The sequence below is a fragment of the Andrena cerasifolii genome, chromosome 10, assembly GCF_050908995.1.
Source record: "Andrena cerasifolii isolate SP2316 chromosome 10, iyAndCera1_principal, whole genome shotgun sequence".
NCBI lineage: Eukaryota > Metazoa > Arthropoda > Insecta > Hymenoptera > Andrenidae > Andrena > Andrena cerasifolii.
In genome coordinates this window covers 11388079-11403448 of record NC_135127.1, presented here as the reverse complement: position 1 = coordinate 11403448, position 15370 = coordinate 11388079, and the positions used below count along the sequence as shown (strand labels likewise).

The following is a 15370-nucleotide window of genomic DNA, read 5'->3' as shown; positions in this document are numbered from 1 at the left end:
CGGAGAAAGATTCGCGTTGTACGCGATTCACAGTACTGCCATTTCTAGTTACGAAGTTTCTGTTGGCTAGTCTGTTGACGCAGCAGGCATTAACGCGGGTCAGTAGTACATGTGTTGTATGTGTACGATTATATGTGTTGTGTTTTATTTATTCCGTAGTGAAGAAGGGGACAGGGACGGACAGGGACTGTTATTACATATTATCGGTAGCTAGCATCCTTTGCGTTGTAAGGTGTTTATGGTACAGGGATTTCCCTACGTGCCCGATACCATTACGCCCGAAGCGCAAGGATACAACGTGCTCTTATAAGCTAGCCCTGTAAAACAATCAACAATCGTGCGTCTCGTCTGTCGGTGTCCGCGACGTGTTCTCGTAACTATTTTAATTCTCTGTGACAAAAAAAATGCCGTATCCAGGCATAGCAGTTTTCTTCATTGGCGCCGGCATTGCGGCCGTTTTATACTACATGTTTGCGAGCAACCAAGAGGAAGACGAGCAACGACAACAACAGAGTGGGCAATACAGTACAGGATACGGTAGAAACTCGTCAGACTGTCAACCTTCGAATAAATGGAACAAGTAAGCACTCCGAACAAACGGGCACGTTGTAAACGATAATAGCGTTCGCAGATTGGGAGCAAATCAATCGAAACTCTTGTATAATTGCAAAGAAATGTGTTGTCCCTGTTCTTAGCAACAGCCATAGAAGACGAGGGACATACTCGACGTTGAACGAAGCTGCGGAATGCTCAATATGTTTAGGTACATCGAAGGGCGATAGAACCACCGTACTGCCTAATTGTAAACATGTTTTTCATCAGAAATGTATCAAGGAATGGGAGAGCCAAGCAATCGAGGTAATTCTTGTAAATTCAGTAACGTATCGTAGACGATTCTCAACGAGATCGGAGTGCCTTTTGTGGCTGCGCGTTCAGTAATAGGATTGTTCGTGCGACACGATAAATACATGGCTTCAAATGTTTTACAGAAAGTATGCCCGAACTGCAGACACACGATGTAGACGCACGAAAGTAATCGACGTGAAGTTTGTACTGTGTTGGAGGTGAAACGCTGTTACGAGAGTTACGAATACTAATAACGATTAACTGAAGTTTGAGTTTTAAAATATTTTGACTAAGTGTAGACTCGAGGGGAGTCCAAGTGAAGAAACATTTTATATCCAATCGCCGTGTATAAAGTAAAATTTTTATCGCTCCCTTGCGTCGGGGTAAGACACTCATAAAGCAATAGCGTAATTGGTTAAGTTGCATGTTACACGGTTATGTACGTTACGCCAGATGTGATTTAATAAATACAATTACATATTCCTCGAGCTATGGAATGTGCGATGTTTTTATATTGTAGTTCAGGGTTGCCAACCACTGTTTCGAAGATTTTAGAGAAATAGAGAACTGAGAAGTTCGCGAGAGTCGACTTGAAACATGCAAACGCGTTATGAAATAGATCCATTTAATAATTTTGCATCCATAAACTTATTAACGTTCTTGTACTAGTTCCATAACATGCCACTAAATCGTGATTGTAAGATTCATACTCCTGTTCGACTATGTTTTATAGATAAGTGTTTTGATATTTAAAAAATAACTGTAAACAATGGAACGAGACTTATGGTAGGGAATCAATTCTAAAGTAGTGTTTCGCAAAAAATGACTTCTACAGCAGCAAGTTATTTGTAATGTACTCGTTATACTTTTTTATACGTATAACGGGTACACTTGTATTATGGATACAAATACTGTAACTGATAACGTTAATTTCTCAAGTGTTGTGCACAATTTCAGTCGAAGTCAAGTCCATTAATTGATATGCTAATTAATAATACTTGAATAAAACTTTAGTTCCTAATTATCTACTGCAGGGTTGACTAACTGGTGGCTCGCGCGCCACCGGGGGCTCCTAGCCTTGCTGCTACGCTGAACGGCTCCCCTCCATACCTACCAGACTCTGACGATCGCAGTGGATTCCCCCTTCTTTCCTTCTCTTTTCGACTGCGATCGTCAGAGTCCGGTAGGTACGGAGGGGATCGTTCAGCGTGGCAGCAAGGCGGAGGTGCCCCCGGTGGCCCGCGAGCCATCAGTTAGTCAACCCTGATCTACTGTATTGGTTTTGCAAAGTAATGATATACACGCAGTGATTAGATTCTCGTATGAGACTTTGAGTTTCTTAAAAATTGCTGCATGAAAAGCCATTGTATAATTACTTTGTCGTTGCATCATTTGTACAAAGTCCCGCTAGCGTTAAATTTCGTCAATCAAATATGTGGAAATGCGGTATTTTTCTTTTAAAAGACTTTAAAAAAACTTCTAGTCTTTTGTACAAGGTTCTTAAATCAACGCCGTTTTTTTCATAACATATGGTATTAATCAGTTTGCATTGTCCAAATTTGGAGGAAGTAATCCGTAGTATTTAACATAATCATGTTAATTAAATCAGTAATAGCTTTAAGGTGAGAGCGACATTTCATGGGAGTACTTCATTTAGCTTTTAACTTAAAAGCTAAGGTAAAAGCTTAAGCTAACAGTTTTAAGGCAATAATTGGAAACTGTAATATTCGGACTGATGCATTGTTGTCAGCTTGTATAGTAGCTTAAGATGTGTGATCGAACATATAAATTAAGCTACGCTTCTGTACGAAAAGAGAATAAAACATGTGATCAAAATTAAGCCAAGAGCATTTAGAAGATCTAACTCGCCCGGTAAACACGATTTAAATAAATTTTATGAAGCACCGTTCTTCGTGGCTTCATTATACAGATTATACCGGTATTAACATTTTCGTAATATTCGTACATGTAACGAGCGTCCTTGACAGTGTAAAGCTTACGGAAGAGAAAGCTGTGCCGCGGTAACTTTAATAGTATAACAGTAATTTTACGGCCCGTGAACCGCTTATGAAACCGTGCGTCGCAAGGAAAAAAAAAACACTAACAAAAATTCAGTCAGATATACAAAACAAAACGAAGACCACACAAGCATAAGTTGCACACGCGTGAAAGAATACATACCACGAATACAACACATCTACGAATACCTACAGTCCCGTCGCGATTGCGCGCGCAAAGCACTTTCCTTTTCACTAATCGTACATAGCCTCCGCCGTTTCCGGTTCACTCGTTTTGTTTCTCCCTTTCGCAATAGCTACTCATTACTAACGCTTCTAATGAAATATCTAACAGACTTTCTTTTAAAACCTCGCATTAATCTGTAATAAAAAGTAGCTATTTCATTAACAATAATCTACTTCCTACTTCAAATTTCTTTCACTAAGCGTCCTTACAATTTTCAAATTACCCGCGGAAGGGGTCACGACGAATTTTCGCAATTGCAACGCTTCGTCTCTAAGGACCATTGAAAAACCTCGAAGCTACTAAACCCCATGAATTCTATACAATTTCCATCCAACGATCTCCTTCGAAATAAGAACTGCACCCATGAAAAGTTATTCCCTTCTCGTAAAGTCCCCCATGCCTTTCACGGCGCAGGTACATAACCAATAGTGACGAGATAATAAGCGCGCAATCCGCTGTTCAAACTTTACAGTTGCATGCAAAGGATTAATTCGGCAAGTTTGCATTTCCCCTGGTCGCGATCGTAACAGCGTGCCGCGCGATGCCCGTAAGCGACGGTGATGTTTGTCCAGTGAACGGCATGGGGAAACGTAAAGAACCGGTCAGTTACCTGAGAAGCACTCTGGCTGGTAGCAGGAGGATCGGTGTTTGTCGATCGTTAACCTCAAAGTCTCGGTGCTACAAGAGCGTTGTGGCCACGAGGATGCGAGGGTGGCGGGAAATGGCGCGTCAACCGATGACGGACGGTTAAGAATTTCGTGTGCGCTGGCGGCCTTCCCGACACTCGTCGTCAAAATGCGCGCACGAGTCGAATACGATGCAGTGTTTGCTGATGATACTGTGTATCGTTCGTATGATCGCGGGCTCGCCGGATACTGTCGAGGAAGGACGAGGTAAGAGATATACATAATAGAACGTCAACAAACGCTGTCCCATCGAACGACCTTTCGCGACCTTTCGTGTTTTGAAAATCCGCTGTGCGCGACGTTCGCGTAGATTACTATAGTCGGGGCACTTCTGGCGATTCACGGAACAGCGATATATCGGAAATTTGAAACGGTGGTCTTACGTGATCCGCGCTGCGATTGGTTGAGATAATCGAACATGTCGGATGTAAGGGTGGGTTAATGGAATACTTGCGTCGTGCAGCAGCTAATATCTAATTGTATTTTTAAATTGTATTCTTTTATCTTTTTATTATAATCGGTCACAAAATGCATTTGATTGAAAATGTTTCCTCGTAATGCGACTGATAAGCTGCAAATTGAAGCACGATATTACGATATTCTACTGTGACGAATTTACCTCCTGTTTCGATGATTCGAACGAGTCAACCGGAGAGTAAGAGAAATAAAGGCCCGCGGCATTAATGATTCCGAAGTATTAACATAGGAGGTCAGTTTTTGCGATCGGCAGGAATTATCTTTTCGTGTCTATCTTAATTACAATTCAGAGAAGTGTAACGGAAACGAACAGAGCTGCTGGAAGGCTGCAGGGTTTAGCCGTGCACAGAGTGCGTTAATTGAAATTCTTTTTCAGCCGTAGCCTAAATATCAAATTAACTGTGTTTTCCTCGGACTTCAGAAGTACCGGGCAGGATTCTGGCTCGCAAAGGGGGGCATTCCTCGCGGCTGTTACTTCGCGAATTACTTTCCGAGGAATGTTTATTGTAAAGTGGCCGGGGAGATCGTGAGGTGGTACCAAGGAGCCTCGAATCGGGACACGGGTCACCGTGCTAACACGGCTCAAAGTTGAATGCTGCCGGATTAACGGTGAAACTGCTCCGCGCGACGCGCTCGGCGGTGCGAGCTATTGCGACCGTTTAACACGGCCGTGGTAACGAGACAACAAGCGGGCTTCCATCGAAATCGGCCGGTCTATTTTCACGGGCAAAACTCGCGTGGCGGTGGATCGCTGCGAGGCTGAAAATCGACCGTCCCATTTCTGCGGACCGGTTTCACGATTGTCAAGCAGGCCGAAACGAGTTTCCATTAATCTTCGATTTCGCTCGTGTCGCACACACGCCAGGGGGCGATAATTAAATCGGGTCTTGCGTATACTTACTGGCGCCCTTTGCTTTATTTTCCTCTTCCGGGAAGGCGAATTGCTTTCCAGCAAAACTTGCACTCTCCTTCCCACGAAACGAACTTAACTGCGTTAGGACATCTCGCGTCCCATTTCTTCATCCTCCAGCTCTGCGAGAAACAAAGATACTGTGAAACTCGTTTCGGACGATTGCCTTATCTTCGCAGGGATGCTCGAGTAGTTACGTTTCATAGAATTATCCTGAATTGGTCTACTTCGTAGAATAACTCGGTTCCTGTTTGCTGGCCGTCGCTCTAATTTCCCATCTTCTTCTTCCACTGTAATATCAAACCTTGAGCAGCTAATTCTTCCAGGGAAACGCATCTCTGCGGTAAAAACTTTTACCTTCTCCGGCGATGGAACTTAAGCAGCTAATGTCAGGCTACCGCAACAGTCGACCTTTCATTTCTCCATCACGTTCATCGGCGTATCTCGGTGAACAAAATCTGGCTGCTAAATGATTCTCCAGTGCCTGGAGCAGAGGCGTCTAGACGCGCGTGTGTAATTATATCATCCCGATCTGAGGCAGACAGCAAGATAATTAACGCAGCGACAAAGCCGAGAAAACCGCTCCGCGGAAACGGCCGCGGGCCCGTTCCCGTTTACGGCCGCCTGCTCGTTAATTGCGGAAGTATAATGGGCAACGCGGCGTAACGCTGCATACGGCAGGCTGGTGTTATCGATTGTACATAATAATTACGATCGCCCAGCGGAGAGTAGCAGTGACTCGGCGTGCACGTGGACGACAACGGGTGAAAGCTTTTTCCTGGGCGCGATACCAAAACGAAGAGTGCTTTCTTCGTCGGCCGTTGAACGCACGCCGGAGTTTGTAGCATAACAGTTGCTTGTTTGGATGAGATAAAGAAGGAAACAGCGAGGAAGCTTTAAGCTGTTTCGATCAGGATCGAGCGTATATAACGGGGCCGTACCCAGTGACTTACATGCCGTGTGTACATCTCGTGCGATGTAACTCCTTGAAGCAGGTTCCAGTTGCACCTGCGTGTGGGAGTGTGTGGGACGACCCACACGAGCGCAGGCGCGTGCGCGTTGAATAATCTTGTGCCCACTCGAGATGCAATGAAAGCAGAATCCCCCTAGGCTTTTCGTTTTTTCTACCTAAATATATGTACCACATACGGGAACGAGAGGCGCGGAGGGACAGGCTTTCTAATAAACATATTATAGTATTCTCGGCAACGCCATCAGCATTCCTCTGATACACACAAACGTCACGCGCCTGGAGAACAGTTCCCATTTTCTTCAGGCGATTCCTGAGTTATTATGCAGAGTTTACGTAGCCCTGGAAACTGAACACAAATCTATGTAATATAAAAGATTAGCAAAATACCCCTGCACTTCGCTTCGGGCCTAAGAGATATTAAGGAATCCGTGAAAACACATTTTACCTCGTTTCACCCTTTTGGGGATGGAATTTCAAAAAATCCCTTCTCATCGAGCACCAACGTCGCAATAGGAATATACCTTCCGAATTTCATATTTCTAGGGTCAGCGGTTTGGGCTGGACGGTGATGAATCAGTGACACAACGATTTTATATATAGACTAGCTTAAAGCACCCGGCGTTGCCCGGGTGAAACTTTGATTGTCACAGAGTGTCAAGGGGGTGAACTAAGGGTGAAGAGGTGGGATGTCCAGATTTCAAGGTAGTCCATATTTTCCGCAGGGTTCTAGAGAGAAATTTTGCAAAATTTGGTCCAGCTCGGTTAAAAACATCGGGATAAAAAGTATCCTATATGTTATTCGTGGTCCTAGACTGCGTGTATACAAAATTTCAGAGAGATCGGTTGCGTAGTTGCGACGTGATTGAGTAACAAACATCCAACCACACTTTCGCATTTATTATATTAGTGGGATGAACATTCTCACTACTGTACCTGAAGAGTTGGTCCAATTCAGCGTACCAAATCCCTGTTTCCTGTATCTTCATACACGTGCTCTGTTATCATTATTCGTTCTGATTACAGTGAATGGATTAGTAAAGGACTGGGCGCCACTAGTATGGCTGGCACCTGGCGAGCTGTTTCTGCCCCTGGGGGTGCCTGAGTTCCTCGACAACATGCAGTCCGGCGACGATTATCTTCGCACCAGAATCGACGTAGGTAAATGATACAAAACGATGTCCCACTGGGAGATTCAGAGATCACGGAGCCGCGTGGTTCTCTGCAAATTCAATGATGGTAAATTCACGTCGGCAGAGGTGCTGCTGGGGAATCGCTCGTCGTTCCTGTACGGCCGGAAGCCAGCCAGCACGGTGCCGATCTACGCTGTGATCAAGAACTGCGCCGTTCCAGAATCCCCCGCGGACGCGATAAGGCCAAATGCCGCTGCGAAGGAGAGGAAGCCGCGGAGAAACGGGGCCGATCCGTCGATACGTTCGAGAAACGCGGCTCAGACGGATGATACCGGCTTGTCGATGATCCTGACGAACGATCTGCCGGGGCAGGCGCGGACGGGGGACTCTAAACTCACCGCGAAGGTAAGCTGAACCAGGAGCCTCGTGACATTCATTCGTTTCAACGATCGCGCACGGGGTTGCTCGCAGAAGACCGCGGATCTCGAGAAAAAGAGGAATAAAGGGAACAGGAAGCTGCACTTTCACGTGACCTATTGGATGTTCTATCCGTTCAGCGAGGGAAAGGCAGTCTGCGTTCTGGATCTCGGATTTTTCGGCACCTGGCCGATACCGACCGTAGGTGGAGTGTGCCTCGGGATACAGAAGGAGTACGGCAATCACGTGGGCGATTGGGAACACATGAGCCTGTACTTTAAGGTAGATGAGCTCGCGTCCATTCAACGGAAACCCGTGCACGCGGTGTACGAATCTTGGACACTGTAATGGTAGCTCCTTTGTACGCGGGACCCACTTTCCGATTCGATTCCACGCAATGGAACGTACACTTATTCTGATTCTTTGCAATCAGTTCCTAATAGACGTCTTCCGAGTAGGAATCTTCTTGACTACACCTGTAAATATAAATAGGGACAAGGTCAGACAGGCGGCGCTCAATTCAGTCGCAAAGTGGGCCCTTTCGGCAAAGGAGCACACTGTGTGGTAATGAAAATTTAAGTAATTCCCTTCTGTTTAGGATGATAATCACCCGTTAGCGATGTACGTGTCCGCTCACGACGCGGGAGCGTTCTATCGTTACGATTTACGGAGCGGCACGTTCGTCTACGAGAGCCAGGAGACGCGAAAGGGCATCTTCCAAAAGCCGATATTCCCGGAAAGAGTGTTCACCGCCGGTGGCTCTCATCCCATTCTGTTCAGCGCGCGCGGGTCGCACGGGCTCTGGACAGCGCCGGGGAAGCACAAATTCGTCAGGCTGCCGCGCTTGTACGACGAGAGCGGCTTCGGCACCGCGTGGCCTACATGGAAGAAGACGGAGATGCTTCCGAAGGAGGACAATAGCATGTTGCCTAGCTGGATGACTTTCCGTGGCAAGTGGGGCAACCCTAAAAGCAACTGCCATCCTCTGGCGAGGCTCGGCTTCGATATCTGCGAATTCGTGGACGGGCCAACCGGTATTCCCATGAAAAGGTCGAGCTTCCGGTGCTGACGGCGAGTTTCTACGGTTGCTCGGCTTTCGAAGCCGATACCGATTTGGTGCCTGTGAAAGCGAGAGACCAGCGATCTCAGTACGGCGGCGCGAGTGAGGGGGTTGATCGCAGACAGAACGCAAGACGTTTCGTTGAAGTCGTTCGTTTTTAATATAATTCGTTTCAGCTTGGCAGGAGAATTAGAAAACAGCGTCGTCGTTCGCATAGATCGTATTCTACTAGTTTTGATTAACAGTTTAAAGCCTACGCTCGATGTAAAACGATCATAAAATATCATCTCGCTTATTGCAGGTAGACCGACGATAGATATTAAAAGGTGTATGTAGACTTTATAGGCATTGCGTGATACGTTCTCGTTCAAGAGGTGAACATTAGGCAAATGCGGTACTCGTAGCGGTTGCACGCTGTTGCATGCCTCGACGATGACCCTTCGAGATGGCCAACTAGAGGAACGGGTTTATTTCTTTCGCCGGCGTCATCCGTGTAACCCCGGCGAAAGAGAAACAAGTTCCGTACGGTCGCCTCGTCGGCGGGGATGGATGCGCCCTTCGCTGAACATTGCGTATTTCGACAGTTAATATCGTGCAGTTTTACGGTGCGATAGGATTGCGTCTAGGCTTAGCTATGTTTTAGATTTAAGACATGTACACTTGATTGCTTATGTCAATCGAATTAACGATCACCAATCGCGACGGGGTGCCTCCGTTGAGACGGTGTCGCAACGAATCGCACGTTTAACGCTCGAAATATGTCCTCGCGCGTCAGCTCCAGTCCCTGCATTGTTCATCGCCAAATGGTCGCATGGTTTCCCCCTGTGAGCCAGGTCGCCAGCCTCCTCTCAAAGTTTCTGTCGGTTTTGCATGCTCAGCGACGCCCTCAGTTTCGTACCCAGCACCTGTGAAAGAAACACTCGACTCTTAGATATTCGAGCAACAATATCGTATCAGCGAGATCTACTCGGAGACCTCATCTTCGTCCGAACCCTCCACGGCGACGCTGCGTATGCCGTTCCTCAGCAGCGGCGTGCCCTTGTCTTTTCCCAAGACCCGTGCGTTCAGCTGGATCTTCAACGGGGTCCCCGCGTTGCAGCACATTATCTGCACCTCGTCCTTCAGAATCTTCTCCTTGAACGCTAGCAACTCCACCTTCAGCCTGTTACGGAAACACAAAGACTCTAAACCCTCGTAGTTATGATTAATAATCGCAATGAGAACTATCCTCCACCTTAAGCCATCCTTCTCTTGTCCCACGTCGATAATGCGACAATTAGGATTATCTTTTCCAGTAACTATGGCTGGCGCTGGGGACTTCCCGTCGCCGTGTACACACACATTCCAGGGGACAGAGAATTCCACGTGATATCTAAGAAATAGAATTGATTAGAGAAAGCATATAACCGCAGCAGGTGTTATGTATCATTCTTATAATATTTTCATCGGATCAATCACTACCTGTGACGAAGCTGTAAAAATCCAAGATGAGCATCTATCTGTCCATGTCGTTGCGGTTGTATCATAATATTGTTGTCTTTCCCGAGGCCGCTGCCCCCGCTGAAGTGCACGTGATGTTCTGGATACGATTCTTTTATCAGCGAATAAATGTACGTGTATCGCGAGGCGAGTATAAATTACGGAAATTCGCGGGGAACGAATCCTTATCATATTGACGCGCAGTCTCTCCGGGATCTCTTTCTAGCTTAATCTAAGGAGACTAACGCGTGTCCTTAACGTTAGTACTACGCTAATTGTAAGTTAATACATTGTTGAGCGTTATACTTTATATTAAACAAAGCATTAACTCACTGTAGTGAATGAACATTTACGTATAAGACATACGCCTAATATTTAGTTAACATTACTTCAAACTTCGCGCGTAATATTTTAACTTAATAGACGCGACACTTACTTAAAGTACAAGAAACATTTATTCAAAGTGACTTGTAACAACTACGCTATCCTAAGATAATTTATTTCAAAATATAGGTTGTAAGTTATTATCTCGTATGAATATATTTTTGGTAAAGTAAAAAATGAGAATACTCTTTGTTTACGAACTATGCGGGGCATGGTTAGTTAACCTATAACTGTAAATGGCGGGAAGGTGATTTATAATTTCGCAGGGAGAACTAACTGACACTGCTTCTTCTTTTCTTGCGCAAGGATTTTCGCGACTGGCATACGTTTTCCTCGCGTTCGCGTTTATAGGATACGTGGCTTCGTTGAGAGCTGATAAACATGATTTATAATATTGTATTCAGTTTTAGAAATGAATCGAAAACAATCTGCGGTTACGAGACTTCAATTGTCTGCATCGAAATATATAATAAAGCATTATAATATCGCTACTGTAATGTCTGCATTATCTAAATTTACTTCCAGTAACTATTTAGCAATAATTGTCACTCTGTAATGCGCAGATATATTAATTGTCTGCGTCGAAACTATGTCAAGTCTTTTCCGTTTTCGATTACTGTCTCTAACCTATTATTTCCGTCCGTGTTTACGTATATATGTAGAAACGTTTATGGTATCCCGATTCGTAATAATACATTTAAGGAAATTTGCAATTTCCAACGTTCGTTTCGATTATCCCATGCGTACACTTTCCACTCTGCTAATGACCACTTTGCTGCATTAGTGGTGTGTCTAGATATGGTATATACAAGCCTTGCTATTGTCGATGCCGAGGCCATGCAAAAGATCGAATATGTATTATGAGACTGTTCACGTAATGGTCGATTACGAAACAGATAAGCGCAGAAGGTAAACAAAGAAAGCTCATAATTAAATTCAATTAAGTATTCTATAGAATGTCAAACACCAATAGGAATGGGTGTTGTGTTACAGCACTGCATCACTTTGCAAGTAACATTTATCAGTTTAAGGTACGCTGATAAATTTTCGCACCATCGCAATGGTAAAACCGTTCAGCCGCCGATTAGATATTAATCCTCGGCTACGTACGTTCTCGCGAGCTTCGAAATGTTAAGGAAAGCGACGAGACATATAAAGCTTGCACGCAGACAATGTTAACGCGGGAAAATTTCGAAAAATCGAAGTCTCTTATGCGAACGAAGAATACAACAACGTTCGTTCGATAGGTAGCTGGTACGTTCGAAGTGGCGCGCTTTCAAATGACCCAATTACGAGAGTATCCTAACCTAATATGTCAATGCACAACCGGTTTCAGGGAATGCACCGAGACGTTCAAGGTTTCGTCGAGGCATTAATTCGGCTGGTGTCCGATCAATTCGAAGGGTTAATTAGTTCGAAACCGTTTAACGATGCACCATTGTACTGCTAAGTATACACTGTTGAACGATGGATTTTAATCGCGATTAAGCGTCCACGAGGGATGGGGATAACGATCGCGAATTTTTATAGCAGGATATTACCTTTATCTCCCATGTTTCGAAAGGCAATTTGGCAGTTGTACTTTCATACTACACACAACTAATTTAATATTCCGTAGCGCAACGGCTAGCTACACCTTTGGTGTGAGTGCGTGTGTATCACTTGTGCATACTAGGAAGCGCATCGGTTAGTACCGTGGCTTCGCGTTGGAGGCAGCACCAGCCAGCAGTCGCGAGGCTTCAAACTTAGCGCGGGAATTTTGAATTTTAGAACCGATCACTCGCAGCAGTTGTTATTTAATACTGTTTTGAAGAGTTTCGAACGTTGCAGGAACGAGTCGAATATAGTATTAAAATATAATCTATGGATCTGTTAATGAGAAGACTGAAGAAAATTAAAGAAATGAGAGGTTTGACTTCTGGCCCACAGCTTCAGGTTAATAATATGTAAAAAAAATTCTACGATAACTTTAGCAGCGTCATTTGAAAATGTATTCTACTTATTGAAAGTATAGTCAAGGGACTAGGCAGTAAAATCGCTCGAAAATTAAGTATTTTTTGCGAATTAATTACAAGGAGATGAACGCAAGCATAGACTTTTCCTTTTACACAATATTTATTACTATCGCGTAGAGTACAAAAATATTTTTTTGTCTACGTATCTCTTTTACAAATGGCCCCACACGAGGTTGTTACTTTAAAAAAGTATCTTTGGTTTTGCCCTGATATTGAGCTTAAAAATAAAGATACAATGGTTTCCTTGGAATATGTTTCTCCTAGAACCTGTAATTTTGGAGGGAACCTCTGAAAAAATAATTGAACCAAAATTATTAAAACAGGGACTACGAGAAGTCGCTTTTCGGGGAGCACAGTTGGCTGTTTTTTGTGTCTCAAAAACTAGAGCTTTTACACTTAATCCTGAGCTTCACTAGAAAATGGAATATATTTTGAACATGCTGTAAAAATTTCAAGTCGATCCGAACCTTGGTTTTTTCGTAATCATGCAACTGTAGCGCCGTCATATACATATATTACAATTTTTTTTTACAGTTTATAGCAATAATAAACATTACCCAAAAGTACTAGTCACAATTTGTATTGATCTCCTAGTAATTAATTCGCAAAGAAATACTTTGTCTTCGAGCGGTTTGACTGAAGTGAAGTACTAAATGTAAACGAATCTGGAATCTAGAACCTGGCGTCCATCGAGCGGAAAACTTCCGCGCAATGATTTATTATAACATCTCCCACGAGTCGAACCAGTTGAGGAAACTCTTTAAAATGCAACAGTTGCAATTTGTATCCACGACTCGATCGCCGATCGCTAATTGCGTATGCAACAACTACCGTGCCATAAATCGTTAGGAGTAATATTATACTGAAAATTATAGTATCACTGTTTATTAAGGTAATTACGTTCGTCAGAAACAGTGAGCACGGCGATTCCTCTGAATTGCCATCGTCCAGCAATTTTTAGCGCGTAACAAAGGCTGCATTATTAACGCCAGCTACTAATGCCAAATAGATAATGACACTATCATCTGCTCTATTCGATGACTGGGTTTTCAGAAACCACAAGAACTTGTTATCACTTACTCCCTGGCACTGAGCTGAGTAGCACGCGTATAATCGTGATGCTACACCATTTTCGTCTCAAACAGCATTGTTTTTTAATTTCCATCGCTCCCAATTCCAAGTTCAGCGTTGCAGCTGAACTTAAACCGGTGATTGTTCTGCAACAAATTATTAGTCACGTAACTACCGGTTACGTTAATATTTCTGCCTGTTAACTTAAGTATACAATGCTTTCGTTTCGTTGACAAAATAATGTTGACCCGATTAAATTACAATTTTTCTCCGCAATTTTTTAGCGGTAAAAAACTGTAGAATAATTTTCCCATGAAATCTTTCGCGTATAAAATATTGCGCGGGCAATAATACACTTGCGCAATATGTTTCGCTTGTATCACGCGCGGTTAATTAAAACATATAATCGATTGTGTTAAACCGCCACCGATCCTTCCACGCACGTATGCAGTCATACACTTCACCGTGACCTTCGCGGAAGACCAAGAGAGCGAGAAATCAAAGGAGAATTAAAAAAAAATAAATAAAAATTACGCGCTCTCGTCAATCGATGTAGCAATGAAATTCGATAACGTGCTCGGCGAGAAATTTAATACCGACACTCGTTCGTGCCTATGAATTATTGATGTTACCCGAGGCGAAAACGGTTTCCTCGATTTTTTTATTTTTCAAAGAGGAAGAACTCCCGAGCCACTATTTCTTCTATTTGCTCAACGTTTCGATAATGCACGGTGACTTCGAATACATAATTGCCATGGGCGTCCGGAGGGGGGTGCAAAGGGGGTAGTTGCCCCTGGCTTTTGAGAAAAAATCGCTTATTTTTCAAAACTGATCCTTATTAAGTTTATATTAAAGAAAGGGAATATTTGTAAATCTCAGTTTTAAATTTGTAATTAAATTGGCACTATGAAATGGGTTTAAAAAAAAGCAAGAGGGGTATATTTTCCTTTGCTATCACCCAAAGTTGCTGCCCCCCTGGAAAAAAGTCTCCGGACGCCCTTGATAACTGCCAGATGCTCGTTACTCATTAAAAAACAGCGTTTAATTCCCGTTTCTCGCCTATTTAAATCAGTCACCTGTGCTACACTTTTCCATCGGTTTCTTCATGAGCAAGTTAAAAAGGAGACCGTTTGCTTTGTTTACGCTGCTTGAATGCGAGGTATTGAATACATAGTTATTCGTCGCCTAGGCGTCACCTAACCCGTGTACCGATAATCTGCTCGCCACTATCACGGTCATTTATGGAGTGCTCATTAATGCTAATATCTCCAGATGCTCGAGAATCTCGGGCTCCGCTTCTTATTCCCTTTGCTGGTGGCGACGATATTGAGAGTAAACAAGAATTACTCGTTGTAATCGATGAATCGCATTACCATACTTGATTAACATGCAGTACAGCGGCGGAAGCTTGATCCTGTACAAGGCGCCGCTCGTTTCCGCCTTGGAGTTCTTCACGGGTGTTGGAATGGAGAGAGAAAAAAAGGTGTGAAAAAAAGAAGGAACGAACGTGCTGTACCTTTGTTAAGGCGGATGAGCCCCATAGCATCCTGCGTTATGTAATCGACGAGCTTTAGGATGGTTTAGCCGGAGGCGAAAGATCGGGAGGCATCTAACCGAATAAACAGGCGATCGCTCGTCTTAGCCGATGGTAGGAGAGATCATGACACATCGGTGGTTC

At 44.0% G+C, this 15370-nt stretch overlaps 3 protein-coding genes across 9 annotated transcripts; 2 read left to right on the top strand and 1 right to left on the bottom strand.

The window, feature by feature from the left end:
- Window positions 1–94: 94 nt before the first annotated feature.
- On the top strand, window positions 95–1365 carry LOC143374053 (uncharacterized). Its single transcript, XM_076821885.1, has 3 exons — window positions 95–580; window positions 696–858; window positions 990–1365. The coding sequence occupies exons 1-3, from the start codon at window positions 405–407 to the stop codon at window positions 1020–1022; spliced, it is 372 nt and encodes a 123-aa protein (XP_076678000.1). The 5' UTR covers window positions 95–404; the 3' UTR covers window positions 1023–1365.
- Window positions 1366–3375: 2010 nt separating this feature from the next.
- LOC143374047 (uncharacterized) lies at window positions 3376–10581 on the top strand. Of its 4 annotated transcripts, none has more exons than XM_076821873.1 (5): window positions 3376–3983; window positions 7160–7294; window positions 7391–7671; window positions 7738–7965; window positions 8282–10581. In XM_076821873.1, the coding sequence occupies exons 1-5, from the start codon at window positions 3908–3910 to the stop codon at window positions 8750–8752; spliced, it is 1191 nt and encodes a 396-aa protein (XP_076677988.1). In that variant the 5' UTR covers window positions 3376–3907; the 3' UTR covers window positions 8753–10581. The 4 variants fall into 4 exon arrangements, with proteins under 4 accessions (XP_076677988.1, XP_076677991.1, XP_076677989.1 ...); XM_076821876.1 differs by lacking the exon at window positions 3376–3983 and adding an exon at window positions 4134–4485; XM_076821874.1 differs by lacking the exon at window positions 3376–3983 and adding an exon at window positions 4134–4603 and having other exon boundaries at window positions 7160–7671.
- LOC143374049 (adipose-secreted signaling protein) lies at window positions 8880–15356 on the bottom strand. 4 transcript variants are annotated; one of them, XM_076821878.1, is made up of 5 exons: window positions 15209–15356; window positions 10205–10334; window positions 9978–10115; window positions 9719–9905; window positions 8880–9648 (listed from the first exon to the last, which is right to left on the bottom strand). In XM_076821878.1, exons 1-5 carry the CDS (start codon window positions 15231–15233, stop codon window positions 9592–9594), a joined length of 537 nt encoding a protein of 178 aa, XP_076677993.1. In that variant the 5' UTR covers window positions 15234–15356; the 3' UTR covers window positions 8880–9591. The 4 variants fall into 4 exon arrangements, with proteins under 4 accessions (XP_076677993.1, XP_076677995.1, XP_076677994.1 ...); XM_076821880.1 differs by having other exon boundaries at window positions 10205–10322; XM_076821879.1 differs by lacking the exon at window positions 15209–15356 and adding an exon at window positions 12148–12430.
- Between the last annotated feature and the right edge of the window lie 14 nt (window positions 15357–15370).

Bases quoted from the DNA above. Each gene is read 5' to 3' on its own strand.
- LOC143374053 (XM_076821885.1), top strand. From the start codon at position 405: ATGCCGTATCCAGGCATAGCAGTTTTCTTCATTGGCGCCGGCATTGCG. The intron at 581-695 runs GTAAGCACTCCG...CCCTGTTCTTAG, and splicing joins CCTTCGAATAAATGGAACAA to CAACAGCCATAGAAGACGAG. The intron at 859-989 runs GTAATTCTTGTA...AATGTTTTACAG, and splicing joins GGGAGAGCCAAGCAATCGAG to AAAGTATGCCCGAACTGCAG.
- LOC143374049 (XM_076821878.1), bottom strand. From the start codon at position 15,233: ATGGGGCTCATCCGCCTTAACAAAG. The intron at 10,335-15,208 runs GTACAGCACGTT...CGCTGATAAAAG, and splicing joins GCTCATCCGCCTTAACAAAG to AATCGTATCCAGAACATCAC. The intron at 10,116-10,204 runs GTAGTGATTGAT...TCTATTTCTTAG, and splicing joins TTTTTACAGCTTCGTCACAG to ATATCACGTGGAATTCTCTG.
- LOC143374047 (XM_076821873.1), top strand. From the start codon at position 3,908: ATGCAGTGTTTGCTGATGATACTGTGTATCGTTCGTATGATCGCGGGC. The intron at 7,672-7,737 runs GTAAGCTGAACC...GGTTGCTCGCAG, and splicing joins ACTCTAAACTCACCGCGAAG to AAGACCGCGGATCTCGAGAA. The intron at 7,966-8,281 runs GTAGATGAGCTC...CCTTCTGTTTAG, and splicing joins ACATGAGCCTGTACTTTAAG to GATGATAATCACCCGTTAGC.